Here is a 25811-nt window from a genome sequence, read left to right on the forward strand (position 1 = left end):
ATAGTCATGCCCAAAAATATGCTATCCAAGTTCGATTCTCCTTTTAGATGGTTTGGCCTTCAAAGGTAGGTTTGAAACCCTTTTTCCTTGGCACATATGTGATCTTCTAGCTGCCTTGTTCCATTGACCTTAGCTCTGATACCATGTTGAGAAATCCATAGGGAAACATAGTTAAGGTCTTTATTAATTTGATTTCTCTTTTCTTTAGCACTTTCTTGTGATTTTTCTTATTAGTTCTTCTTTCTAGTTATTATATTCTTATCATCAAGACAAATGCCAAACAATGAAGATCACAAACATAACAGAGAACACAAGATGTAGGCACTCAGGCATGGAAAAACCCTTCTTCTAGGGGAAAACCCAAAAAAATTTTCTTCTCTTCTTTAGAACCAAATCAAATGAGACAACATAAACCTTTTGACCAAGATTTGACTTTCCTCCGTCCACCAAGTCATCCTTCCAGTAGACCTTCTTCAAGCAAGAAAAGTGTACTCAAGAATTTCCCAAACAAAATATTTTTCTCAACTCGATATGCAATTTCGTCCTAGACCTGTAGTAACCCTAGCTTGTATGTGTGACAAAAAGATGAAAAAATTCGTCTTCTTTTTCTTGACAAGTATTTTTGCATCCTTTGCTTTGGTTCTCCCTTCTTTAGATTCTTAACACATGTTCTTCTATTCTTCAAATTTTAGATCAAATTCCTTCACTGGATAAGTGTCATAATAGGTTGAATTGTTCCTCTATACATAGTGGTCGTATCTCCATTATGAGGCCGACTTAACAAGGGTTTGAGGGCGATTGGAAAGGTGAGGAAGCCGACTTCAAGAAATAAAAAATAATTTTCTTTCTTGACTTAAAGAGCCCAAGAAGGGTCTAATACATAATGACAAGTACAATGACTTGTGATTCAATCCTAGAACCCTTCAATGGAGGCTTGACCTAGAAAAAAAATCATAGAGCATGAAACCCATGCTAATAAAATAAATTTTCCTTTCATAATAATTTTTCTTTTCTTTCTTTTGACAAATACATTACATCATGACCCAAATACAATTATGAACACCAAAACTAGTTACATTTCTCAACACTTGTAAACTTGATCAGAAAGACTATCTTTCCCTTTTGAGGGAAATTCTTGTAAATCCCTTTTCTAAAGGACCCTCTCTATCCTTCATCCAACAAGAGGAAATTGACTTTAAAATATATCACATTCTTTTGGGAGCTTGGGGATTTTCCCCTTGGCATCCCTTTTCCCCAATTGGGGAAAGTGTTCTTTGTATGGTTGCTTGAGTAGCTATTTTGTTTCTTTGATTTTCATGCATCTTAAGTTTCTCTAAATTTTCATTTCATTTTACATGTTATGAAAACTTGATATGATGAATGATCTTGCTTAACTTCACTTGATAAATTTGTCTCATTCATCTATCCATTACAATCACTTTCTTCTTTCAACTAGTGGATTAGCTTGCTTTTACATCATCCTTGCAATCTCATTTAGTTTGATTGCTACAACTTCATTAGTTGGCTTTATTATCAATTGTTATTTATTTTTCAAGCTTCTCTTATAACAATTTGGCACTAAAAAATTAACCTCCAACATAAGTTGGTTGAAGTAGACGATAGGGATCCTCCACCCCTATTGACTCCTCACTCTGAGGTGATGGCCTTGGCGAGGGTGAGTTTTGGAGAACAAAGTTCCTTGAAACTTGTTTTAGAGTTTAAGTAATTTAAAATAAATCAAGATAGACTCCATCATATTACAACGCAGGTACACCACAAACACCATCATCATTTTAATTTGTGTTTTATGTGCCTACATTTGGAATTGGTCTCTTATCTTGGATAAATCTTATTTACTTTCAAGCATTACATTTATCACTTAAGCATTTTTCCAAGTTGATAAACATATATTTCATGCTCAAGTACTTGCTTCATTTATTGCACTTGCTAAAGTTATAACTTGCCAGCATTACTTTTTGGAAGCATCTATCTTGTGGCACTTTGCTTTTCTTTCTAATCTTTTTCAAAGTTGTATCTTTACTTGGAGTATCCTTAGCAAGTATCTATATTTGGATACTAGTCTTATTTTACTAATATTGCACTAATCGTTATCGGGATAATTTCAGCGCGGGGAAAAAAACGTAAAAATCGGGAAAAAATCAAGGAAAAATCGTAACATACAATTTTTTTTTTGTTTTTTGGTTTATAATATCTAAACCATCTACAACATGAATGGGACGATGGAGTGTGTTGTTCCATCGTTCATCAATCACTCCCCATAGGAGGAGTTGTCTCTGAAACCCCTCATCTCCCTTATCATCATAGTAGGCTGGAATGGATTCTTTCGCCCTGTCCATGGCCTCATACAAATAGCCCATTGTGGGCTTCTCACCATCAACTAATCGAAGAACCTTTACCAAAGGTTCAGTGACGACGCACACCTCCTGCACTCCTGCCCAGAAGTCTTCCTGGTATGAAACTAGTCTGCATATGGCCTCTCCCTCTGGTTTGCGACTCATTGTCAAAGCATGCCACTCCTCAGAAAGAAACATTCTCTTCACATCCCACATAGAATTCAATAGGGATTGAAGAGATATGAAACTGGTGGCAAATCGTGTAATGGCGGGGCGCACCAACTCTTTGTTGTTGGTGAATTTTCTTGCCAAGCTATGCACAGATGTATGATTATATATAAATTTTGTAATGCTTGTGGATGACTCAGCAATATCTTTGACAAAGGAAATTTTCCCTATGTCCTCCAACATCAAATCAATACAATGTGCAGCACAAGGTGTCTAAAATAAGGTAGGATGCTTGTCCATAAGCATCCTGTTAGTAGCAACATAATTTGCAGCATTGTTCGTTATGACTTGGACAACATTTTCCGCACCCACCTCCAAAATAAACACATCCAGCAAATCACATAAAGTTCTTGCATCTTTGATATGTGCAAATGGATCAATAGATTTGATAAACATAGTTCCCTTGGGACAACTAACCAAGAAGTTTATAAGGGTTCTCCCCTTTTGGTCAGTCCAATCATTTGACATCATAGTGCATCCTGTTTGTGCCCATGATTCCTTAAAATCCTCCAACCTTTTGGTGTAGCCAAGCTTTTCATTTTGAAGAATCCGTCCTTTAATCTCATGATAAGAAGGGATTTTGTACCCTGAGCCAACAATTGCAATAGCATCAACCACAGGCTGGAAAAATGGATTATTCCTTACAATGCTGAAAGGAATATCATTCCAAGGGAGAAATTTGGCCAGCAACTTGTCAGCTTGTTCTTTCTCAGTTTTTTTAAGCATTGAAGTGATAGATGGTTGTGAACTAGGTGTGGTTCAAGGAATAAAAATTGATGAGGTAGCTATCGGGTTGGTTGATGCTGCAGTGGAACCACTGCCACTTCCTTGTTCAGCTGACTTTTTTAGTTGCCTCTTCATTTCTGCTTTGGCCTCTCTAGTGTGGTCCAAATTTTCCAATGATCTCATGGCTCTTCGGATGATTTCAAGATTTGTCTCTGTGGAAGGCCCTACATCAAATCCAGGGATTTGTGCAAGGTGATACTTCAATCTGTACACCCCCCAGACATATGGTGTCCACACAACTTGCAAGACAAGTTTAATTTCCTCCATCAGGTTCACTAAATTCCCACAGAGGGTCCAATTTCCTTGGCATGTTTGACTTTGAACTTTGAAGTTAAAAACTTGAATGGTGTTTCAGTGAACTTATGGAAAAATAAGGATTACAATTTACAAGTTACAAGCTTACAATTTAAATTGTACAAAAACTAAAAAAAATTACATACAATTTAAGAAACCTCATTCCAAACCCAACCAAAAAAACTAAAAAAAATTACATTGGACAAATGTCAAAAACCCCATTCCAAACCCAACCAAAAATCTAGAAAAAAACAATGGGTTATCCAGATTCCGAACCCAACCAAAAACATAGAAAAAAACCCAAACAAAGTTACAAAACAGTGAAAACACAAAATGTTAGTGCCCATACTGGTTTTATGGAGAAAATTCATCTCCTCCTTAGCTCACACTTCGTTTTTCTCCTCCAGTTAGTGGATTTAGCTCCAAAATTACCAAGAGCTCACTCCAAGACTCCAAACCCCCGTCGCACGCCTGTCTACTGTCCAAATGAAAAATAAAATTGTGTTTTCCTAGTTATAATTCGCGCTGCCCAACATAGCCAGGATTTTTTCAATAAAAATTGCGATTTTTTCATAAAAATCGGCCAAAAAAAAATAATCGTTTTTATCGTGCGATAATATCTCTTTTTTTTTTTTTTTTTTAAATCGTGATAAAACGATTTTATTGCGATATTTTTTCGCGATTAGTGCAACATTGTATTTTACTATATTTGTGTCTGCATATGCTCACTGAGCCTGTAATTTTAATTGACATTATATATTTGAAGTGTTAACTCCTGGAAAAGTAACTTGCTAGCTTTGAGCTGGTTGAACCTTAGACATTTTTAGGGTCCACCCACCTTGGCTTCAGTGGGAGTAAGCCTAGACAGAGTCATCGATAATTGACAGCCTCAGCTCAAAACTTTCCCCCAAGGCCACACCAAGTGGAGTTAAAGACTTTCTCCATGATAATCCCAGGTGTGGGTTAAGGCGGCAGCAAATTTCATATATATGCCAAAATTCTGGACTAAATGTCTTTATTGTGAAATGTAGTTTGAGAATATGACAACCTTTAAAAATTACAATTGCTTTTGCGCAATGTGTGGGAAATTATTCATTATGAAAGAAGATCAAGGTGATACACATGCAAATAAAAAAATTAGAGAATGAACTAGCAAACCTTTAACAAAGCAGGAAAATAGTAGAGTTCAAACTAGCTAAACAACTAGAAAAATATAAATATCTTGAGAATATAGTTGCCGTTGAATTATTAGAAAATGCGAGGGATTATTGGAAAAAAATGAGGAAAATTTTCACCTAAAAGGTCATAGTCAAAAACTACTTGCAAAAACCAAGAAGTCAAAGGAAAGAAAATTGACTGTTTTTTTTTGACGATTTATGGATATTAAATTACATGCAGCTTTTGTATCAAAAGCTACAGGAATGACTGTTTTTGATGCTATGTGGATATTAAATTACATCTATCTTGTCTAACAAAAGCTACAAAATAGTTTCTGAGTCTTGGTTAGCCATCGATTCATGTGAGGATGGTATCTGAGGTGGTATTTTTATTTTCTCTTTTTTACCATTATTCATATATTTTTGTGTATTGAATAAAATACTACGTTCAATTTGTTAGTAGATTGAAATTTCTGTTTTTTATTCTTTCCAGGGATTACATCCATGTGACAAGAGGAAAAACATTGATGAGTATCGACCCCTTTTTCCTGGCATTGATTTTTCTCTGGTAAATACGTCAGTAGTGTTCTTAAATTAGCTTGTTAGTTTCTCCTTTTTCTTTCTTTCTTTGAAGATAGTTTTTTGTTTAAGAACTTTTCAATATCTTTTTGTTTAAGTGCTTTTCTATATTTTGTTGCATTAATTGTAGAATTTTCTTATTTTACTGCATTAATTATGATTTCATCTTAGCTTTTGAATTAGTTATAGAGAATGCATGTATTGTTGGGTTTGCAGTATTTTGGTACTTAATAATGAGAGCTGATATATATAGCTTGTTTCATTGCTTATGCAGCTAGAAACAAATGAAGATCTTTTGTGGAAGCCAGATGCCAGAGAAAGAAGAATAGAAGTTGCAGCGCGTGGAAGAGCTTTTATGAACTGGTTTGCTTTTTGAAACATATGTCAATCTTTTATATATGAATTGGCAGTGTATCTCTTGAGAAATGTAGGATCAGCACATATGATGCACATGTAAATAGATTCTCAGTTCTTTTCTGGAATTTTCATTCATACTAAAACTTTGTCATTAACATCTTGAATTGTTGACAAAATATTTCGAAAATGGGCATTATTTTGAAAAAGGCTGAAAGTGTTATTACAATCACAAAGATCATGCTGAAATTTGAAGAAATAACTCTGAGAATCATCCTGCCCTTTGAGAAAATAACGTGTTGCATTTTTTAAAAAGAAATTTTCTTTACACAACATGTGACTGTATTACTAGTGTTTGCAACACATCAAGATGTATGCTATATTAGAATTTTTCCTCGAAGACTACCTTAAAAGGACATGTAATGGCTTGAGAAAGGATCAATATCATTGAATCTGCATTTCAGTTTTCCTTCAATTAGAGTGCAGGTCAGACATTACAGTTGTTAGAAAACTTGAAACAGTAGCGCTCACAAGAGATTATGCAGGTGTCTATTAAAATTAGAATCACTTTTAGATGATAATTTACTCTTTATTCATGATTCGGGTAGTTTATTTACTGAACTTTAACCCTAATATTAAAGTTAAGTCATTGTGACTTTCATTTAGTACTAATATAATGTACTAATGCATTGTTGGCTTACTGAGTTGGATTAATTGTGACCCTTATTACATTAACTTATTTTCATGCGAGTATTCTCCCCCACGCACCCCTCCCCCCCGACAGGAAAATTAGGTTTTAACCTTGTTAATACAAACTCAAAGTCTTAATTTCTTTTATAAAGAAGAACTCTCTCAGAAATGGCACCCTGCCATGCATTTTCTGGTAACATTGATTTTTACAATTTCTACTGCATTTATCTTTCTAGGAATAAAATCCATCTTTGCATCTCCCTTCATTTGAAAATGTTTGCAAGCTTAATTATGTGTTAACTTACAAGGCCTATTTGTTTCTGCAGGTTGTTGACACGGAAGGAAAAAGAAATAGCAGTTGTTTCACACAGTAGCTTCTTAATACACACTCTGGGCCTCTTTGGGAACGACTGCCATTCCTTGCTTAGAAAAGAGATTCACAAAGCGTAAGTTGATGTACTTTGAAGAAGCTTTAATTCTGGTGGTGGGCTTAGAAGATAAATATGTGAGAAACTGGACTATGGGTATAAGAAAACTTGGCTTCAAGTGTTGTCCATTCTCTGACTTCAAGTTGTTATTCCAGTCTGGTAATATCTGGGAACCCGGTATATATTTTTGAAATATTATTCATTTTGAAGCAATACAAATAAATCAAGTGCTAAACACATGGGAAATAAACATTCGAGTGTGTAATTTTCTTGAAGAATTCAGTTGGTGCTGGAACACTGATCCATCCTTCCATGCAATCCTGGAATTCTGAAAATCTGATGTATTTCTCTGCTATCCTAAGCACTGCAATATCCCTACACAGTTTGAACAATACACTGACAGGCATAGATTTCTATTACAATTCACTATTCCTATATTAATTTTTTTTTCTGATGTTCAAGAATTTTTGAGGTTGTATTGAATTGAACACATTGAATTTTAAAGGTTACCTGAAGAATTCTTGTTTATGAGTAACTCCAAAGAGTTTCAGATATCTTAGCGTAATCTTGTAGCATTTCTTATGTTAAAACTTATGCAAATAAAAATATCATAAATAAATACAAGAGTTCAACCACTACTAGGATGGTGTGAGCTGACCAATGCCATAACTGTGACAAAAAGAGTAAGCATAAATAATTAAAGGAGTTATTAACTTATTTCCGACAGTTTCTAAAGGTTTGGTTTGAGGGATTGAATGGGATTGAGTGCTTTAATTGTAGAGCACCAAGTTCAAAATCCATCAAGGCAAATTGCTGTGAGAATGCAACAAACATGCAATAATGCAACTAGAGTTCAATCCTAGTTGAAAAGGGTAATTGCAGGTGAAGTTGTCTTGTACTTGAAAGGAGACCACCGCCATAGTGAGTTCAGAATTTGAAGAGGACAATCCACAGGTGGAGGAGCTGAGTTTTACGATGGGGCCAAATTTTTTGTAATGACCCATCTACCAGTACAAACGAATTGTGAATTATTAGCATGCATACGATGCATGCATATGATAGCTACATATGCATGCGTCACCTACACTGCACTAGTAGTCATATTAAATTATGAAGAAATGCCAAGCATAGGATAAAAGACGTAATTGTTGAAGATATTAAATAAATATCTAACTCGCAAAGATATATTGGAATATGTATTTTAGTATGTGTCGTCATCATAACAGGTAACCATAGAACATTATCCAAAAGTTCTAAATTAAATTATTAAAGTTTAAAAGGGAGTTATATTGTTATAAAAGAAGTAACTCTTAACTAAATGTTAAACATTAAAAGAGGTATGATATAATAAAATATTAAATAAATCTTAATAAAAAAGGACTATGTAATATAGTTTGGTATCACCTAAAACCTTCTAAAGTGATGAGTGTCAAAATAAAGCGTGACTACCTCTTTAATTCACCGTGAGGAGCCACGTAATAGGGGGGCCACACAACCAAGGCAATGAAGGATGAATGAGCGGTGGTTCTAAGAAATAAAAGGAGAAGGGAGTAGGACTGAAAGGGGATCTTTTTGTTTCTTGGGAGCACAGTGTTGAGAGGAGGAAAATTTGTAACAGAAGATTACAGACAGTAAGGACTGAGCCTTGTTTGTTCTTGAAGTTTTTGGGCACGGGGGAACAGATTGCATCAGTTGAGAAGCATTCTGGACTGAGTACTTAGGTTGTACCCAGTTTGGTTGGGAGGTTTTGGTCTTTTGGTAGCAGGAGTAATTCTAAAGCATCTTCAACCACAACAAACCAGGTAGGTACTCAACAACAAATTAATGAATTTTGATGTTATGAATTCTGGTGAAACTCCATAGCAGGTTTCATACTCTGTTTAGCGTAAATATCTAATTAATTTGTTTACAGCCTACATTTTTGAAGGGCCGAATTTCTCTAGAGGCTGAAATTCCTGGGGGCCAAATTCCAAGTTCCATATTGTGTTGTATTTTTTGTGTATTCTTAATTAGGTTCATTGTCGTCCTCCCATCCAAAGCTAATATGTTTGCAAATCCTCTAATCCAGTAGCAAAACATGAAAATTCCTTCCTTACGTCAGTTTGTAAAGAAGTTGGAAACAACCTATGAAAGACTTTGTTCACTGCATTGGCCATTTCCTTGTCCTTATGTGAGGCCTTCCTCTTCCCATTGCCTTGATCAATGAATTCTTCATCATAAAAGTTTGGATTTAAATCATGTGCCAAAGTGTGCAATGGATTGTTCAAGCCATTCCACCTTGTAACAATGATGGACCTCACTTGCTCAACAAAATCAAAATCCACAAAAGGAAGAGTGGGAGCCTCTTGTGTAATAATTTCCACGATTTTCTCAACCATGGCATCCATGCCAACATAAACCTCTCCCTCGAAGGGTTTCTTTGAGTCTGCATTTCAAAGAAGATCAAATGTAGGTAATGTGAACTTGAGCAAGAAATCCATCTTGCTCCACCAATCTTCATCAATTAACACCCTCCTCACCATACTTCCCTTCCCTGAATCTGCCTATCTCCACTTAACCCAAGTTGAACCCACTACCATACTCATTAATGCAATTTTAACTTCAACAAAGAAATGCAACATGATGAAGTTTGAGGCATACCTTGTCTCAACAACTTTGAGCAACTCCAATTTGGAGTATTCTTGATATATTGCTTGAGATTGGTGGTGGTTGGTGATGAATTTTATAATCTTCCTAGTTTGCGTTGTGACCTCCTTAATCCATTGTGTTTTTTCCTCAATCTCTTTGAAAATCAGATTTGGGCGGTGGAGAATGCAAGGAGTCCAAAATATGTGATTGTATATATTTTCAACTAGTAAACTTGCAACTTTGCAAACAGGTGCATTATATATGATAACCTGCACCACATTTTCTGGTCCTACTTGTTCAATAACAACAATTAAAATTGCAACAATGAACTTATTGTCCTTTACCTCACCCGAACAATCTTCTGCTTTTATGAACATGGCTCCTTTTGGTGATGATGCAATGACATTAATCAATGGCCTATGCTTTGTATTAGTCCAAGCATCTGAGATAATGGAAAGCCCTGTGCTACCCCATGAGTTATGAATTGGTTTCAAAACATCATCAAGAAGTTGCCTCACTTTCTTCAAAAAAATTGTTGTGATTTTTTCATAGTTTGGCCCCTTGTAACTTTGAGGGGCTATGTTAATCGCTCTCACCAAATCCTGCCAATATGGGGATCAAACCACCTTAAAAGGGATGCCACAAGCAAATATGGCCCTCGCCACTCTTTAGTCAACTTCTTCTCCCCCTTGATTATCAAGCATTTTCAACAATCCATTGTCTTTAGCTGGATTTGATGGCTTGGATAACTCTTCTTACTGCTAGCACCCTCCTCTTTCTTTCTTCATGAACAATCCTTGGCTCATTGCTAGCACCCAAGTGAGGATTGCTAGTGCCACCCATGTCGATTTTGCTTCTTTGATCCTTCAACCTTTGAAAATCATCTTGCTCTCTCTTGAATTTAGCCCTCACTTTTGGATTTCAGGTATGTGCGCACACTTCAATCCCCATTATCTCTGCGTGTGACATGTGAGCCTTCACTCTAGTGTAAGAGCCCTTGAATGTCTAATCAATTTTGTATAAATTGCACTTCCATTCCCATGAACCACCAGAACCCATTTGCTTGACTTTGGTAGCATACCTACATGGAGGATAATATTCCTGTTGCTTGGTTGCTTGAGTAGATCTAGGGGCACTGGAAACAACTTTGAGAAGCCATGAAAGTTGCAAAATAGAAAATAAATCACTTGCTAAAACCGTTGTTGCCCTCACCCTTCTTGGTACTCATGCTCCAAAACACATCTAAAATGCTTTCTACTACTATAGGAAGCTCCTCTTGCAAAAGAATGTGTGAGAAATGAGTGAACAAAGTGCTTTTTTTAAATAGAAAAAAGGAGGCTAATAAGGTTTCTAGAGAATTCTATTCCATTTTTTTTAATTAAACTTGGTTAACTAAGTGTTTATCTTTGAAAAAAATTGTCAAGTCAATGTTTTTGGGCCGTAAAAGAGACCCCCGCCCTTCCTGGCCCCTTGACCAGACTTGACAAAAAAAAGGTTGAAACATGGCCTTGGTCAAAATGGCTCTGAAAAGCTGCGGGCCATACCATACAATGTTTCAGAATTGCGAAACATTGTACGATATGGTCGGTGGTGTTTCGAAGCTGTTTCAACATTTCGAGTATCAGGATGGCCCCTAGCTAGTCGTTTCCTGCAACATAGAAGTTGTGATTTTCTATGTTTGTACAATCTTTTATGTGCGGTGTATATTCTTGGAACACCTTTGGTAGATATTGTATGTAGGATTAGATTGTCAAAGCTACATCTAGGAGCAACTTTTTTTTGTGGAGGAGTTAATGACATATGTATCCATTGTGGGCAAAAGCATTCACCTTGTCCTAAAAGGGAGGGGTTTAAAGACATAAGACATCCTTTGTGAGTAAAATCTTAACCACTCCTTTATTTAGTTTGGTTGTGGAGCTCCCTAAGTGAGTCCCTTCCTTTCTTTCCTTGTAATTCTTTATTTACCAAGTTTAGTTATGTTATAGAGAATGACAATTTGTTTATCTATACCCCCTAACCATATTGAAGAAGAACCCTCTTAGATTGCCTTTATGACTTTGCAGTCCAATCAATAAAGCATTCGATTCCTTTTAAATTGTAGCAAGAAAAGGCTTCATTTGACTTGTGCCTTAGTCAAATGGAGAAATTCGAAATTCCACATCAATAGGATAACTTGAGTTGCAGTTAGCAGGAGTGACATGGTCAAGTCACTTAGTTAAGTTAGTCAATTCAAGTTTGTGGGCAAGAAGTAAAGTTGTGCATGATTTTATTGCTAAGATCTAGCAATCTAGTGGAGCTATAGCTAGTGAAACTTAGTTATCTGGGCTCTAGTCATGAATAGAGTCAATATGAGTTCAGTTGATTAGTTGTAACTGTTGTTAACTCATTGATCGCTCAGTTAAATAGGCAATTTACTAAAAATACCCCTAGTCATGCATGCAATTCGAATTGCCTAGTTGAGTAGTGGGAAAAGGCATAATTGTATTTATTGTTGTATAGTGTTGAGTGTATAGAGTTTGCATGTAGTAGGTGAGATCATTCTCTTGGGATTTGTGCAAGGAAATAGGAGCTCTTCCTATTCTTTAGGAGATGAATTGTGCAAGGAAATACGAGGAAGCAGGAGGCCTATTTTGGCTAAGTATTGGCCATAGTAGACTCAGGAGGAGATCAATATTGTAGTGCAGATTGAGATTTAAGGATTGAAACAGTCATTGTAATTGATCTTTGTCTCATCTGATATAATACAAACAAAGGAGGGGTTTTTCCTAGTTGGGTTCCCCAGTAAAAATATTGTGTTCATTGTGATTGAATGATTGCATGTGTTTCTATTGTATGTTTTCCTTTTCGCAGATTGAGTAGAAGAAATTTGTGTCTATTGATTTCAGTTTGATTTCATTAGCAATTGCAAAATTTGAGTTATTTCTATATGGTATGAGAGCTATTGAAAACTACATAGAAACCAAGTTCCAGATCTTCTCTAAGAGAAATATCGAATAGCAGATTTGTGGCGCAGGTATTTTCTTCAGTGCAGGAACAATGTCTTTCTATTTATTGAGGCTTGAGTATGCATTGGAGGGTACTTCGAGTTTCATAGCTTGGAAAGACATAATGGAAGCTGTGTTGGATGACAATGGAGTATTGGAGTACACACAAACTAATATTCCAAAACCAACAAAATCAAGCGCACAACAGTTGGCTTAGTTGAAGAAATGCACAACAAAATCCAGGAGGATTATCCTAGAGGGAGTTAGAGACCATGTGGTTTCGAGTTTGCATGGCAAGCAGATTGCTTATGCAATGTGGAAAACCCTCACAGAGTTATTCGAAAGCAACAGTGATGCCAAGAAATTGGCATTGAAAGATAAGCTCAGGAACATTCGAATGTAGAAAAATGAAACCATTGTTCAATACCTATCTAGATTCACTCAGGTCAGAGATGAACTTGGAGGAGTAGGAGAGATTGTGCCACCATCTGAGCTTGTGAGCTTAGCACTCCTTGGTATTTCGAAGTCCTAGCACAACTATCAGGATTTAGTTAATGGAAGAGACAAGCTCCCAAATTGGGAGAGACTTTGGTTTGACTTGGTGCAGGAGGAGATTAGAAGAAACACTAGATATGGAGTCTCATCCAGATCTGATGAGGAAGAAGACTATGCTCTAGTTGGAAAAGGAAAGAATGCCAAAGGAAAGAAGGCCCAAGGCGAGTTAGTATCTAGCCAGAACCATGTCAAGAAGAAAGACCTCAGTAAAATTAAATGATTTCACTGCCATGAGTATGTACACTATGCAACCAAGTGTCCACCTAAGAAATCTAGTAAGGAGCTTACAACAACAACAACAGGAGATGCTCTCACATCACAATTCGATTTGGATATCACCCTTGTTTCTTGCATGGAAAGCACAGTAAGAGGGAGTGAGTGGTACCTAGACTCTGGTGCTTCATATCATATGACAGGAAGTAAGGAGTTCTTCAACAACCTAGAGGAGAAGGACCTACAATTACCCATATAACTTGGATATTGTGGGAGATATAGTACTAAAGGGATTGGGCACTGTCGCCTTTACGAGGGAGTCAGGCTCTTATCTTCACCTAAAGAATGTAATGTATGTGCCTGGCCTGAAGAAAAATCTAGTTTTTGTAGTTGTACTTGAATATTGTAGATATGATGTGGTGTTCAGTAAGGGGAAAGCTTATCTGAAGCATGTGGCTATTGAACAAGTAAAACAAATTAGTGTGCGAGTTAAAAATCACTACAAGCTAGAGGTAGATTTCGCCATGTATGCAGCTATACCTCCAAGAGTGAGGTGGGGCGATGTAGAGCCTTAGTCCTAGAGTTGCAAAGATTTGGGCAGGGTACATAAGAGAGCAGTAGCAGTTGCAGTATACTCTTCTCATGGATCATTACCCTTGCTACAAGTGCCCACAGTGTTCAGTAGCAAAAGGATCAGTGTCAGTTGATGTAGTCAGTTCTCGAGCGACATTGTAGAGGCTAGTAGCAATGAAAGACTCAGGAGACAATTTCAACTCAGAGACACAGTTGATTCAGTTTTTTGGATGCTTCTCAGTTGCAGTAGCAACAACAACAATGAGAGGGAACATTAGTTGTGTTATAATACATTCCTGTAGAGGAGTAGGATTGGGGTTGTGCAAAATCCTTTTCTTGCTAAGAGGGAGTGTTAAATTGTAGCAAGAAAAGGCTTCATTTGACTTGTGCCTTAGTCAAATGGAAAAATTCAAATTTCCACATCAGTAGGATGACTTGAGTTGCAGTTAGCAGGAGTGACATGGCCAAGTCACTTAGTTAAGTTAGTCAATTCGAGTTTGTGGGCAAGAAGTAGAGTTGTGCATGAGTTGATTGCTAAGATCTAGCAATCTAGTGGAGTTATAGTTAGTGAAACTCAATTATCTAAGCTCTAGTCATGAATAGAGTCAGTATGAGTTTAGTTGAGTAGTTGTAACTGTTGTTAACTCATTGATCTCTCAGTTAACTAGTCAATTTACTAAAAATAACCCTAGTCATGCATGCAATTCAAATTGCCTAGTTGAGTGGAGGGAAAAGGCATAATTGTATTTATTGTTGTATATTGTTGAGTGTACAGAGTTTGCATGTAGCAGGTGAGCTCATTCTCTTGGGATTTGCGCAAGGAAATAGGAGGAAGGAGGAGGCTTATTTTGGCTAAGTATTGGCCAGAGTAGACTCAAGAGGAGATCAGTAATGTAGTGCATATTGAGCTTCAAGGATTGAAGTAGTCATTGTAATTGATCTTTGTCTCATCTAATAGAATACAAATAGAGGAGGGGTTTTTCCCAGTAAAAATATTGTGTTCATTGTGATTGAATGATTGCATGTGTTTATATTGTATGTTTTCCTTTCTGTAGATTGTGTAGAACAATTGATTTCAGTCTGATTACATTAGCAACTGCAAATTTCGAGTTATTTTCTACAATTTCTTTCATCCATCATCCCCACTTTATTCATAATTTCCCATTTTCATTTGTTTCATGTTGTTAAACTACTTTTACTCCCACTCCACACTACATAGAGTGTGCCTAGCATGCATAGGGAAGCCCCCCCTTGACATAGGTCCACCCTTTGTCTCCTTTTACTCGCACACCACACTACACAAAGTGTGCCTTGCAATCATAGGGAAGCGCCCCCTTGACTTAGGTCTACCCTTTGTCTAAAGTCTATGAGAGCATTTTGGTGAGGTGAGAATGCGCGACCTCCTTGTTTCACTTTTTCACCTAAGTGTTGGACTTTACATCTTTGGATGTGAGATTGTGTGGTAACAAACACATTGATATTATGAATAATTAGTGTAGTATTACAGTGGAGTTCACCTCCTTATATATGATTTCTCACTGAGAAAGTCATTTCCACTTATGAATGTGGGACAAAGTACTTTACACAAAAGTGAACAAAAGCATAATGATAACCTAATTCATAAAATGGTTTTATTACAAATGTAAGTATTATATCCTAACACCTCTCGATTCTTTGAAAGCAAAAAAAGCATACTCGTTGAAGTCAGAAACATGTTGATTAAAAACTCAAAACATCACAACCAAGCATTCTTCAAAAGCTTCTTCTTTTAAAACTTTCCTTGGACCAAGTACAACTCCATCAACTTGCCTTGTAACCCTTGTAAAGGTGTACCTCCCGAGATGAATTTCTGAGCTCTAGGATTCCACCTCCCCAAACTCTCAAATTACGGATCTTCTGAATTATTGGACAAACTACCATATTGAGTGATGTCCACAATGCTCTTTCTACGATGCTCGTTCTAGCTATCGCATGAGCCTTGTAAGGGTATAAGTCTCAAGATCCACCACCTCTTAAATATTTAGGCAAATACCCATGCTGAGCTATATTTACATTAGATCCTGTTACCGCTCAAACTAGCAGGGGGCCTAAAAGGGCTTCTTAAAGGGACAACTACTAGATCAAGGGCAAGAACGAAGACTTAGCCCACTATCACCTCAACTAAGACTCCCTACTTTTTACAGACTTTCATTGATGGGAGGAGACCTGGTATATGGAAAGTCACTTGTGAAGGATGAATCAACAAATGGATGTGAAGTGACCTTAATGATCCTTTTCCTAGAAGGAGGTTAAGAATGGAGCTTGCTTGCTCTTCAATCAAGGTACAAAGCTTTCTAGGAGGAGGTGAGGATTTAAGGGCCAGGCTTAAGGGATGTCTTGTAAAGGAGTTTCCCAATCCCTAAAATCCTTATTGAACTTGGTTTCCCAAGTGGTTCTTGAAGAATTAACTTTTTAAAGGTATGGGACCACATGGGACCAAGTGGACCTAGCCTAGGTTAAGCGGAGGGGGTTTAGCAACCAATGATGATATTAACCTAGACAATGAAGGCGAAAGGATCAAAACAAGAGTTTTCACATAGAGGTATCAAATTGATCCTATGAGGTACTAGCCTAGGGAACACTGGGGCAAATTTTGATCTCAGAGCTAGGGCTTGTGATATCTCACAATCCCACCATCGGAATTTCTTCAAATTTGGAAGAGACCTTGAGGACACACCAAAGTAGTAGAGGCTAGGAGATCGAACTTTTTCTATGGCTACTTTGTCGGGAAACTGATGCCCTAGGTGACCCAACTTGGCTAGACCTAGAAGAGAGAGGAAAGGTGAAGAAAAATGGTTCTTTGAGTGACCACCTATTGGTAGACCAATGCCTAATCCCTTGTGGAGAATGGAGTCTAGGAGAATAACTAGAAAGGACTTCGTTTCTCGGTCAAGGAGGCCTCAAGGACTACTTCACATGGCCTTCAGGGAAGAAGAAGTGACTTTAAAGCTTTATACTTCCCTTTGCAAAAAGAGATGGCTTATCAAGATAAATTCAATGGTAGAATTATCCCTAGGAGATTTCATTCAACATACATGGCCCATACATTGAGAGATGCTATATAGAAACAATAATTCCACAATTTCGCAATTATGCAATGCAACAATTAGCCCTAGTATAGCGAAAATCCCATTCCAATGCATATGACAAAGTAAAACAAGAATAACATTAAATGTGTGTACTTACATGTAAGAGAACATATCCAACCATCAACAATTTGCCAATAAAGAAGCTCCAAGATAAGAAAATCCAATCCAAACATCAAAATTCATCCATGCTCCAATTCGTCCTCCAAGAAAGAAATGTGAAATTCTCAAGAGAGAGAATGATCCAATCCAAGTGATGATACAAATGAATTCATGTCTCTCCTATTTATACACTCATTAGGAGTTCAAATTACCTAATTTGAGCCTACATTAGCCCAACAACTAAAAATATTGTGCAAACAACTATCTTTTGGTGACAAGCCCACCAAACTAGGTCATAAAAGAAATAATAAGCCTCCCAAGAGGTCGAATAATCAATAATGCATGTCGTTGGGCTCTCTGAAGGGCCCGATGAAGTCCAGAACTGCCAAAATGATGAATTGGACTTCCCAAAGTAATGGACAAGGGGTTGGCCCCTTGTTCTCCGCATAATAAACATGTGGTGCTCCCAATGGCTGTGGGGGCACACAAGTGACCTCATGGGTCTCCAAGTAAGTCGAAGATGCCTTTAGACCATCTGCAAGGGCTCAAATGATGGCGTAAGTGATGCCACATCAACATACAAGTCCTGGGTCATCTGCCAAGTGATGGTGCAACTGTGGGGCTGGCTGAACAGAGGTGAACCAAGTGCATCTTCTTCATCCATTAGGTGAATCTCTAAACATCTTTGGGGATCCATGGAGTGTTGTCTACTGTTGTGGAGACCCATGGCTCTCAACACACACCCTACATTTGCCAATGTAGCCCTCTAGAGGGTTAGGACCTTGTAGAGAGAGACCAAACCCAAGATGGAGACCACCTGCAATCCTACATAAAATCCAATGCGTCCCATAGCCTTTCAATACAATAAGTCATCAAGGAAATCGAGTAAAAGAACTTACAAATCATGGACAATAGGTGGGGACTTCATACTAGCATGCCCTTCCATAATGGGCTTTGGCATGTGCTAATGTCTCCAAGCTCCAAATGGGGTTAACCAAGCATCCTATCAAGTGGTTTTTACTTCTAAAGGGGACAATATGTCCAAGGTACATCCTTCAAAAGGCAGTGACATGTGGTAGAGGGATGAATGGAGTAGGGAATGAAAAGGGGTAGCCCTGGGCCACATGTTTGTGAAGCGAACAAAGTTCCTTCTGTAGATTAATTACTCCAAAGGACTTGGAATATCAAGATATCCATGAAGATACAATTATTATATATTAAAATGAATAAGAATGATAATGAATGATATGGAATGAATTACAATGAGAACAAGAGGCTTACTTATATACCAAGCAAGTGTCTCTTCATGGAGAGTCAAGACATGCCTCTTCAACCTAATTACTAATTTAACTAATAATTATTTATGCTTATTATCCTTTACATTATTTATATATATTTTATTCGTTACAGTTGGGGTACAAGGGTAGCTAGTAAAGGGGAAGCCCACACTTGGGTATATAATGTATAGGAGGGAGCAATTGTGGTACATGAGGTGCCCCAACCTTGATTTTTCCACCCTTCTTTATATGCCTTTTGCCTTTTATGATTTTTCTTTAATTAACTGCTTGAGGCTCAAGGAGTAGGAGCATGATGTGTGGGATATAGCAGTGGATACCCCCTTTTAAGGTAGGGCGGTTCATTTCCCACCAGGGTTGGGATAATCATGGATTCCTATATGATGAAGGAGACTTATAGAGCCTGTAGGAACCAAGGTGATGGCCATGATGATGGGGTAGAGATCATGTATTGGCTTTTGCCCACATGCTAAATGTGTTTGTCCCGACCATCTTTTGCATTTTGTGGTACATTTTCCTGTTGAATGTGGCCAATTATGATTTTACTTTTGTTTTTAGCTGCATCAACCTCCGAGGCATCATTCTAGGCTTGACCCAAGGTGTGGGCAAGGGGAAGGGAAGAGCTAGCCCTAAGCGGACCCAGTGGAGGAATGTGGACCTAGGTGGGAGAAATGATGAATGGGGTTATAATGAGTGGAAAGAGGGCAATATATGTGGATGAGGGAGCGGGACCACACAACCAAAATTAGGGTTTCCCATGAAATACCATCCCTAAAGCCAAATGGTTAGTAAAAGAGATCCCACGAGACTAGAATCCAAGGTTAATATCCAAAAGGGGTCTAGGGGACAAGAGCACAAACCTAGCTCATTCTTTCTGCCGAATCCCCCCATTAATTCATGCCCAGAAGTGTCCATGATAAGCAAACTACAATACTCAATTACCAAATGACAAGGCATACTTTTAGGTTCGGGAGGCCCACTTCAAACATACGATCATGGAAGATGGGTGAGGGACCACATGGCTGGCTCAGGTGGCGGAGAAATGGCACGATGAGCTAGTTGGTGGCTGCAAGGGGCTACTGGCTGAGGACCATCTTGGAGAATTTTTTTCTCCTAGGGATATCACCCACAAAATGGTGGGTAACAGATCCCTTAACGTATTCAATGTGTGATCTTCTTAAAATGCATAAAATGCCATTTCTTCAGCAAGGTCATCACTATTGTTTGCATCTAGTGAATCTTCAACGAGAGAAACATTAGCTCTATGTGGTTTATTCTTGAGCTTTGCCTTGAGAGCATCATTGGCTCAAAATCTATAATTCTAAGTTGTGTGATCCACTTTCTTGCAATAATAACATTCCACCTTGCCCTTGTCTTTTGTTGATCTGCTACAATTGTATCTTGAATGTAATGCCCGATGTTGCCAAAATCGTTATCGGGATTAATTCGGCGAGGGGAAAAAATTAGAAAAAATCTACAACATCTACAACATAAAATAAATACATTGACACCTAAATATAATAAAAGAACTAATATATAAGATGTGTAATATCATTTCTAGTGCTACATCACACATAACAATGAATCATGTCTTGAATAGTCAGTCCTGACTCCTGAGTCCCAACTTAGCCTCAAAATATCAACAAAAAATATAATAATGTATCTCATATCATGAGTCATAATGTCATATACAATGAAATGAACCAAATAACTAATACCATTGATTTCCTCTGCCCCTCTTGCGAGAAAATGCAATAGCTTTCCCTCTAGATGTAGATGCCAGTGGAGTTGGCAGTGGACTCAACTGTGCTCTAGACGCTGAAGGACTAGGAGCTACAGGAGGTAGACCACGTCCTCTATTGGTGACAGGGGTAGCCTGGTTAGGTTGTGTCACCTCCTCCTCCTATTGCTCCTCCTCATAAAAAAAAAAATCCCAAAAAATTGGGATTTTTTGAAAAAATCAATGAATTAATCGAGCGATATTATCGGGAAAATGAAAAAATCACGATTTTTCAATGTTATCGCGATAAAATCGTGATTTTCGCAACACTGGTAATGCCGTCTCAAGTTGAGGATCATCTTCTGTATCCCCACAATGTTTTTCTCTTTAGCTAAGAGGGCAGCAATCATGTCTTCCAGAGTTTTTGTAGACCTTTGACTAAGAGCGAAATTAACATTATTACAGTTAAAGGAAAATTGTTTACCAAGATGGCTGTGGTAGCCTCTTCCTCCACCATAGCTTTGATTTCTACTAGCTGTTGGAAGAGAGATCTCGAGTTTCTTAGACAGTGACTTTGGTAGGCATCTTGAATCTAAATAATTGCAGCTCCAAGGAACATTTTGCATTCACCTTTTTTGCTCCAAACAGTGAATTCAGACTATCTGATATCTCCTTGGATGATTTTCCCAATCTATATGATGTAATTCTGAATCAGAGAGGGTAAGGACAATAGCGGATTTGGATTTATTGTCTCTGCTCTGCCATTTTGGCAATTTATTTTGATCCATAGGTGATTGCTTAGTCCCCTTTTCTACTCCCCTCAGGATCTTGTTCATTAGTTGCATTTGGCTTCTTACTTTCAAAGTTTGAAAATTGAAATCAGAATATTTTTCTAATGGGATTTCCATTCACATGAATTCTAAGTCAAACCTATGAAAATTTTTGTCGGAACCAGTGAAATTTGCTGTTAGACAATCAAATCTGCTCAGAAAGATTGCTGAAAAGATAAAATCATTTAATAAAATCAGATTTGTGCTAGAAATCTGTGAGAATTGCTGCTGAAATCAATGCTGGGCATCAAATCTGGCATGAACTGATAGATCTAGCCAGATCCAGGAAAATGTGCTGAAAAGCTAGTGAAATTTATGCAATTATATTACAGAATCGGATGTATGGTTGTTGGAAGGTGTATGGGCTATAGAAATCACTGTACTACCTTAAAAATTCTAAAGAAAAAGTACAGAAAAGAACTGTACACCAGTATGATGGCGGCTGTACTAATAAAACTAACAGCTCTGCTTGGGCAGCTAATCTTTAACCCATTGATATGACTTTCTTGGTGGCTCGACCTTACATTGAAAATAGTGGCTCTTTTACCTTGGAAACAGTGAAGGATTTTTGTACCACGGTAGTTGTGTGGAGTGGGTAAAAATAATTGTATGGTCACTTGATTAAAAAAGGTGCAAGGGCTACTGGAGGTAGCAAGTAACAGCTGTTAGTGCCAGTCCATTCCATTGCAGTGGGCAATGGTGTATTGTATGGACATTGGTGGTTGGCTAGTGGTTGTAATTTGGTAGAGCAGCTCCAAATGGAGGCTTAACACTTCTTTGAGCTTTTTTCCACATACACCTTCACATGAATAATCATGCCCTCTTTCACCTGACGTACGTCCTTGTTCTCTTGGTTGATTCTCTTTGTACGTGACATTGAAGTGCAAAAGTGGAAACCTTGTTTTGCAAAGGCCCAAGATTCTTGATACAGCTTCTCGCTATGAAACCATGTTATAGAAGGTAGAAACTCTAGATAGGGTTCCATCACGGAACACGCGAGAGATTTACGCAATCGCACTCGATATTGTGAATAACCATTGTACTCCGGCCGAAGCCTCTTGTGTCCCTCCTCCCCCCCCCATTCGGTGCAGAGGGTTCAATGCCTTCTGTATCACGTATTTATTTGACATTTTCTTTTGTATTGGTTATCTGATTATGCATCTCCAGCACTATTTTCTGGAGTTCACCTCATATTTGATTGCTCACTGAGCAAATGACTTCCACTTATGAATGTGGGTTAGACCACTTTACACTGAAGTCATAAAGTGACTTTAGTACAAACGTAAGCCATATATCCTAACACTAGTAGCTTGGCAAGTCCTAAAAGTTCTACATTCTTAAATTGATTTATCAACTGGTTAATACTGCAGAAATCTACTTCTTCCTCTGAACAACTGTTTTATCATGTTTAGACAGTTTTGGAAAGCCTGCATTTCTCATGAAATAAAGGACATCAGTTCGAGGCACTGATGAGCAGGGTGATGCCCTATTCTACAGGTGCATACTACCTATGGCTTTGTTGTTGGCTGTTTGAGAGAACTAGTGGTTCTGAGTTCCCTCCACCTGCCTTGCCTGACTTGAATTCTTGTTATGCTTTTGATTTCAGTTGCTCCTTGTATGGGTATTGCTTTCCTCCCCATCTATATAGGTTGTGAATTAGTGAGAATAATTTATTTCCTGTTCAGCTGTGTTTGGTTTTTAGGAAATATCAAGATGCTGAACAATTTAGTCCACAGAAATAACAATTCCCTTATGGTATGAAAACAATCATTATGAGAAACTACTGCAAGGCCAACATTGATAAAGAAGAATCTTGATTTCTTCTACAACCTTGATATTTTTACAACATCTTTATCAAATAGTCAACTACATTACTGAAATTAAATAAGAGGCATTCTGCCAAAGGCCATTGAATCCGGTTGTCTTGGTCGTTAACCTGGAATCAACTATGGTTAAAGGTAAGAAACATGTAAGATATTTTATGGGAATCTCTCTGTAGGGTGAAAAGGGACGATTTTCCTTAAAATTATATCTCTATTGGTACTAGAATCTACCAGTCACCCAAGATATATATGCATCTTCTCCAAAATCCCACATCTCAATGCTATATTAGTCTAATGTCAACGGAAAATGCTTGTACTCTAACAAACTATGCATATATAGTGACAGAATGTGGCAAAATTGCATATCTGAACTAGAATTACCCAGGTCTATATAATCATAGGGGATAGATTAGTATGAGATTGTGGCAATGATTGCATGCAAGCCTTGGGATGAGATGTGCATGTGATATGGGAATTACTGTCTTGTTTTACCGAAGAATAGGAGTTTGGGGTCTGCCTTTGCTTTGCATACTGTAGCTGGTTGCGAGGAAAAAAGCAACAGATTAAATAACATCGGAAAATTATGGCTTTTGAGGAACGCACTTTTATGATCACTTTACTAGATATCAAATGCTGTACTTATTGGCAATAACTTCAGACACATGATACCAAATACCTTTTGTTGTTTTTCATGTGCCCCTTGTCACAGGTCGAACAGTTTTTTTCTAATCCGTAAATATTTGTTGCAAACTTTTACTTCTGATTGCTTACGTGTTTTGTCACTCCCATGAATGCAGATATGCCAACTGTGAACTACGCTCTTTTGTCATTGCAGATAGAAGGTGAGAACAGGTGTCTGCTTCTTGCTGCTGATGGTTCCTTTTTTAAACATGAAGCTAGTGCTGCACATTTTTTATGAAGTCGTGAACTGAACTTCTTAATGTATTTGCTTTTACATTTTCTGACACAGAACTTTGATGTGGTTTACAGTGCAATTGGAACCAATTTACCTCTGACAGATTTTTCCGGAGGCATTCCTCGTGGTCCTGATGTACCCAGTGATTATGAAGATGTCAAAAGTTTAGACACTCAAGACAAATCATCAACTACATCATAATCCAGATGAAAACAGGATTTGTCTTGGATATAATCTTCGTTAACAGAACTCCCACGATTTCAGGGATACTGCTTATTTGTTAGGATCTCCATTTGATAAGATTATATTTTCACTTTGTTATCATATGACTCCTCTAGAATGCACTTCCTACAATATATTGAGAGATATTTTCCACAAAACTTGTGAAAACGGTAATTATGAAGATGTCAAATGTTTAGAGACTTGAGACAAATCATCAACTTCATCATAATCCAGATGAAAACTGGATTGGTATTGGATATAATCCTTGTTAATATTACTCACATGATTTCAAAGATACTGCTTAGTTGTTAGGATCTCCATTCAGTAAAATTATATTTCACTTTGTTATCATATGACTCATTGTTACACCGGACAATCCCTCTTGCAGACAAGAGCGATCTCCCTAGATCCTTGATGGAAACTAGAAACAAGCAAGACAATTGAACTGACTCTTTCCCTAAGTCAAACTCGTTTGAATTATAAGAATTAAAGCTAATGGATGAGCCTCTTACCTCTTTCATGAAATTCTCGATGAAGATCCCTTGTTGTGATTCGATGCAACTCTTCAATGCTTGATAAGACCTGCAAACATTGACCATAAAAGGATCAAAAGCACATGCGATATAATAATCCAAACGACTTAACCTAATGATCAAGGAAATTAGGAATTGAATTTGCCTTAATAAACATTATAAACAATTGTAAACCATTCATCATTCCAATAAGACAAATCAATGGGAGAAAATGTTCATTTGTATTAATCAATGATTAAGAGGAACCTTACAACCTATGCCTTGATGCCGTGATGTCCCTCCCAAATGCCTTCAATCTCCTCCTTAGATGACAAGCTTCCAATTTCAAACCAACAACATAAGTTTGTCTTCTCTGAGTTCTAACTTCCTCAATCCCTCTACCCTCCAGCCATTTTATAGGCCAAGAGGAGGAAGTTTCAGATCCAAAAAAATAGAATAAGACTTCTTCATTGAGGGATTAGGTTACCATGAGAAAAGGGATGGAGATGCATCATCTGAGGGTCATAGTTCGAATAGTCATCACCTAGAAGCTTTCAGTTGGGAAATATTTGACCAACTATGTTTTTAGAAAGTACTTTTTATTTTTACTTTCTAGAATTCACCTGCGCGGGTTTATAGTGGTAGACAGAGCACAACTCTGTGCTGTTCTCAGAGTCCATTTCAACATATGCACGGGAAGCTCTAGAGAAATCGACACTAGTGGAACTTAACAAGGCGTGACAATTATTTTTCTCAAATTTCTCATCTAATTCAAAATATTTTGGGTTGTTTGACTTGCGAGGGAGCTGATTCAAACATGTTCATGGACGGTAAAAAGATCCATGAATTGATCAAGTGTCATGTCGACAAATTGACATGTAACAGATTGCCCCCTAAAGTGTGAAGTCTGTAAAAACAAGTTTAAAAGATTGAAACACTTTATCATTCCAAGGATCGGATCAGAGGAAATGGTCAAAAACCTGTAGGGAACATTCAAGGAACACAATGCAAATATATATCAAAAATCATCTTTGAGGTAGGCATTCCCATACTCAGAGTAAAGCGAACTCAATGAACAAACATGGAAAAACTAAAGTTATATAGATGGTAGACACAACATGGACACAACCATCTTTCTATGTAATCATGAATATAAATTTCCTTGCAACCTGGATTGTTGAAACTAGATCCAGGGTCTTGATCTCCATCTCTCGATCCACAATACGAATCTAACCATGCGAGTGAATGTCTCAAAGTCGAACATGGAAAAAACCACTTGATTATTGGTCAATGATGTGAACCATTAACAAGCGCAAGAGAAACCACCAATAATAACAATGGTTATCAATGTACCTCCAGTACAATCTATGAAATGTGAATAAGTGCTCTGAAGCCGAACAATCATAGAATCGTTTGATCGAAGGCCAATGATGAGAACCTGTC

General features: G+C 37.5%; 1 protein-coding gene across 3 annotated transcripts in view; it reads left to right on the top strand.

Moving 5' to 3' along the window:
• LOC149260501 (phosphoglycerate mutase-like protein 1) overlaps positions 1 to 24172 on the top strand; it is a 239034-nt gene extending 214862 nt beyond the window's left edge. For 2 of the 3 annotated variants that reach the window (XM_089420770.1, XM_089420775.1), the window contains 5 exons: positions 5313 to 5387; positions 5673 to 5761; positions 6769 to 6888; positions 23516 to 23560; positions 23709 to 24172. In XM_089420770.1, the coding sequence (XP_089276896.1) occupies positions 5313 to 5387; positions 5673 to 5761; positions 6769 to 6888; positions 23516 to 23560; positions 23709 to 23835 (456 nt within the window). In that variant the 3' untranslated portion in view covers positions 23836 to 24172. The remainder of the gene's footprint in view (positions 1 to 5312; positions 5388 to 5672; positions 5762 to 6768; positions 6889 to 23515; positions 23561 to 23708) is intronic. The other variant, XM_089420774.1, reaches the window with a different exon arrangement.
• The last annotated feature ends 1639 nt before the right edge of the window (positions 24173 to 25811 follow it).

This window comes from Pinus tabuliformis, chromosome 6, assembly GCF_031772625.1.
Source record: "Pinus tabuliformis cultivar Carrire ecotype Pingquan chromosome 6, CPIR1, whole genome shotgun sequence".
In the NCBI taxonomy this organism is placed as follows: Eukaryota; Viridiplantae; Streptophyta; class Pinopsida; order Pinales; family Pinaceae; genus Pinus; species Pinus tabuliformis.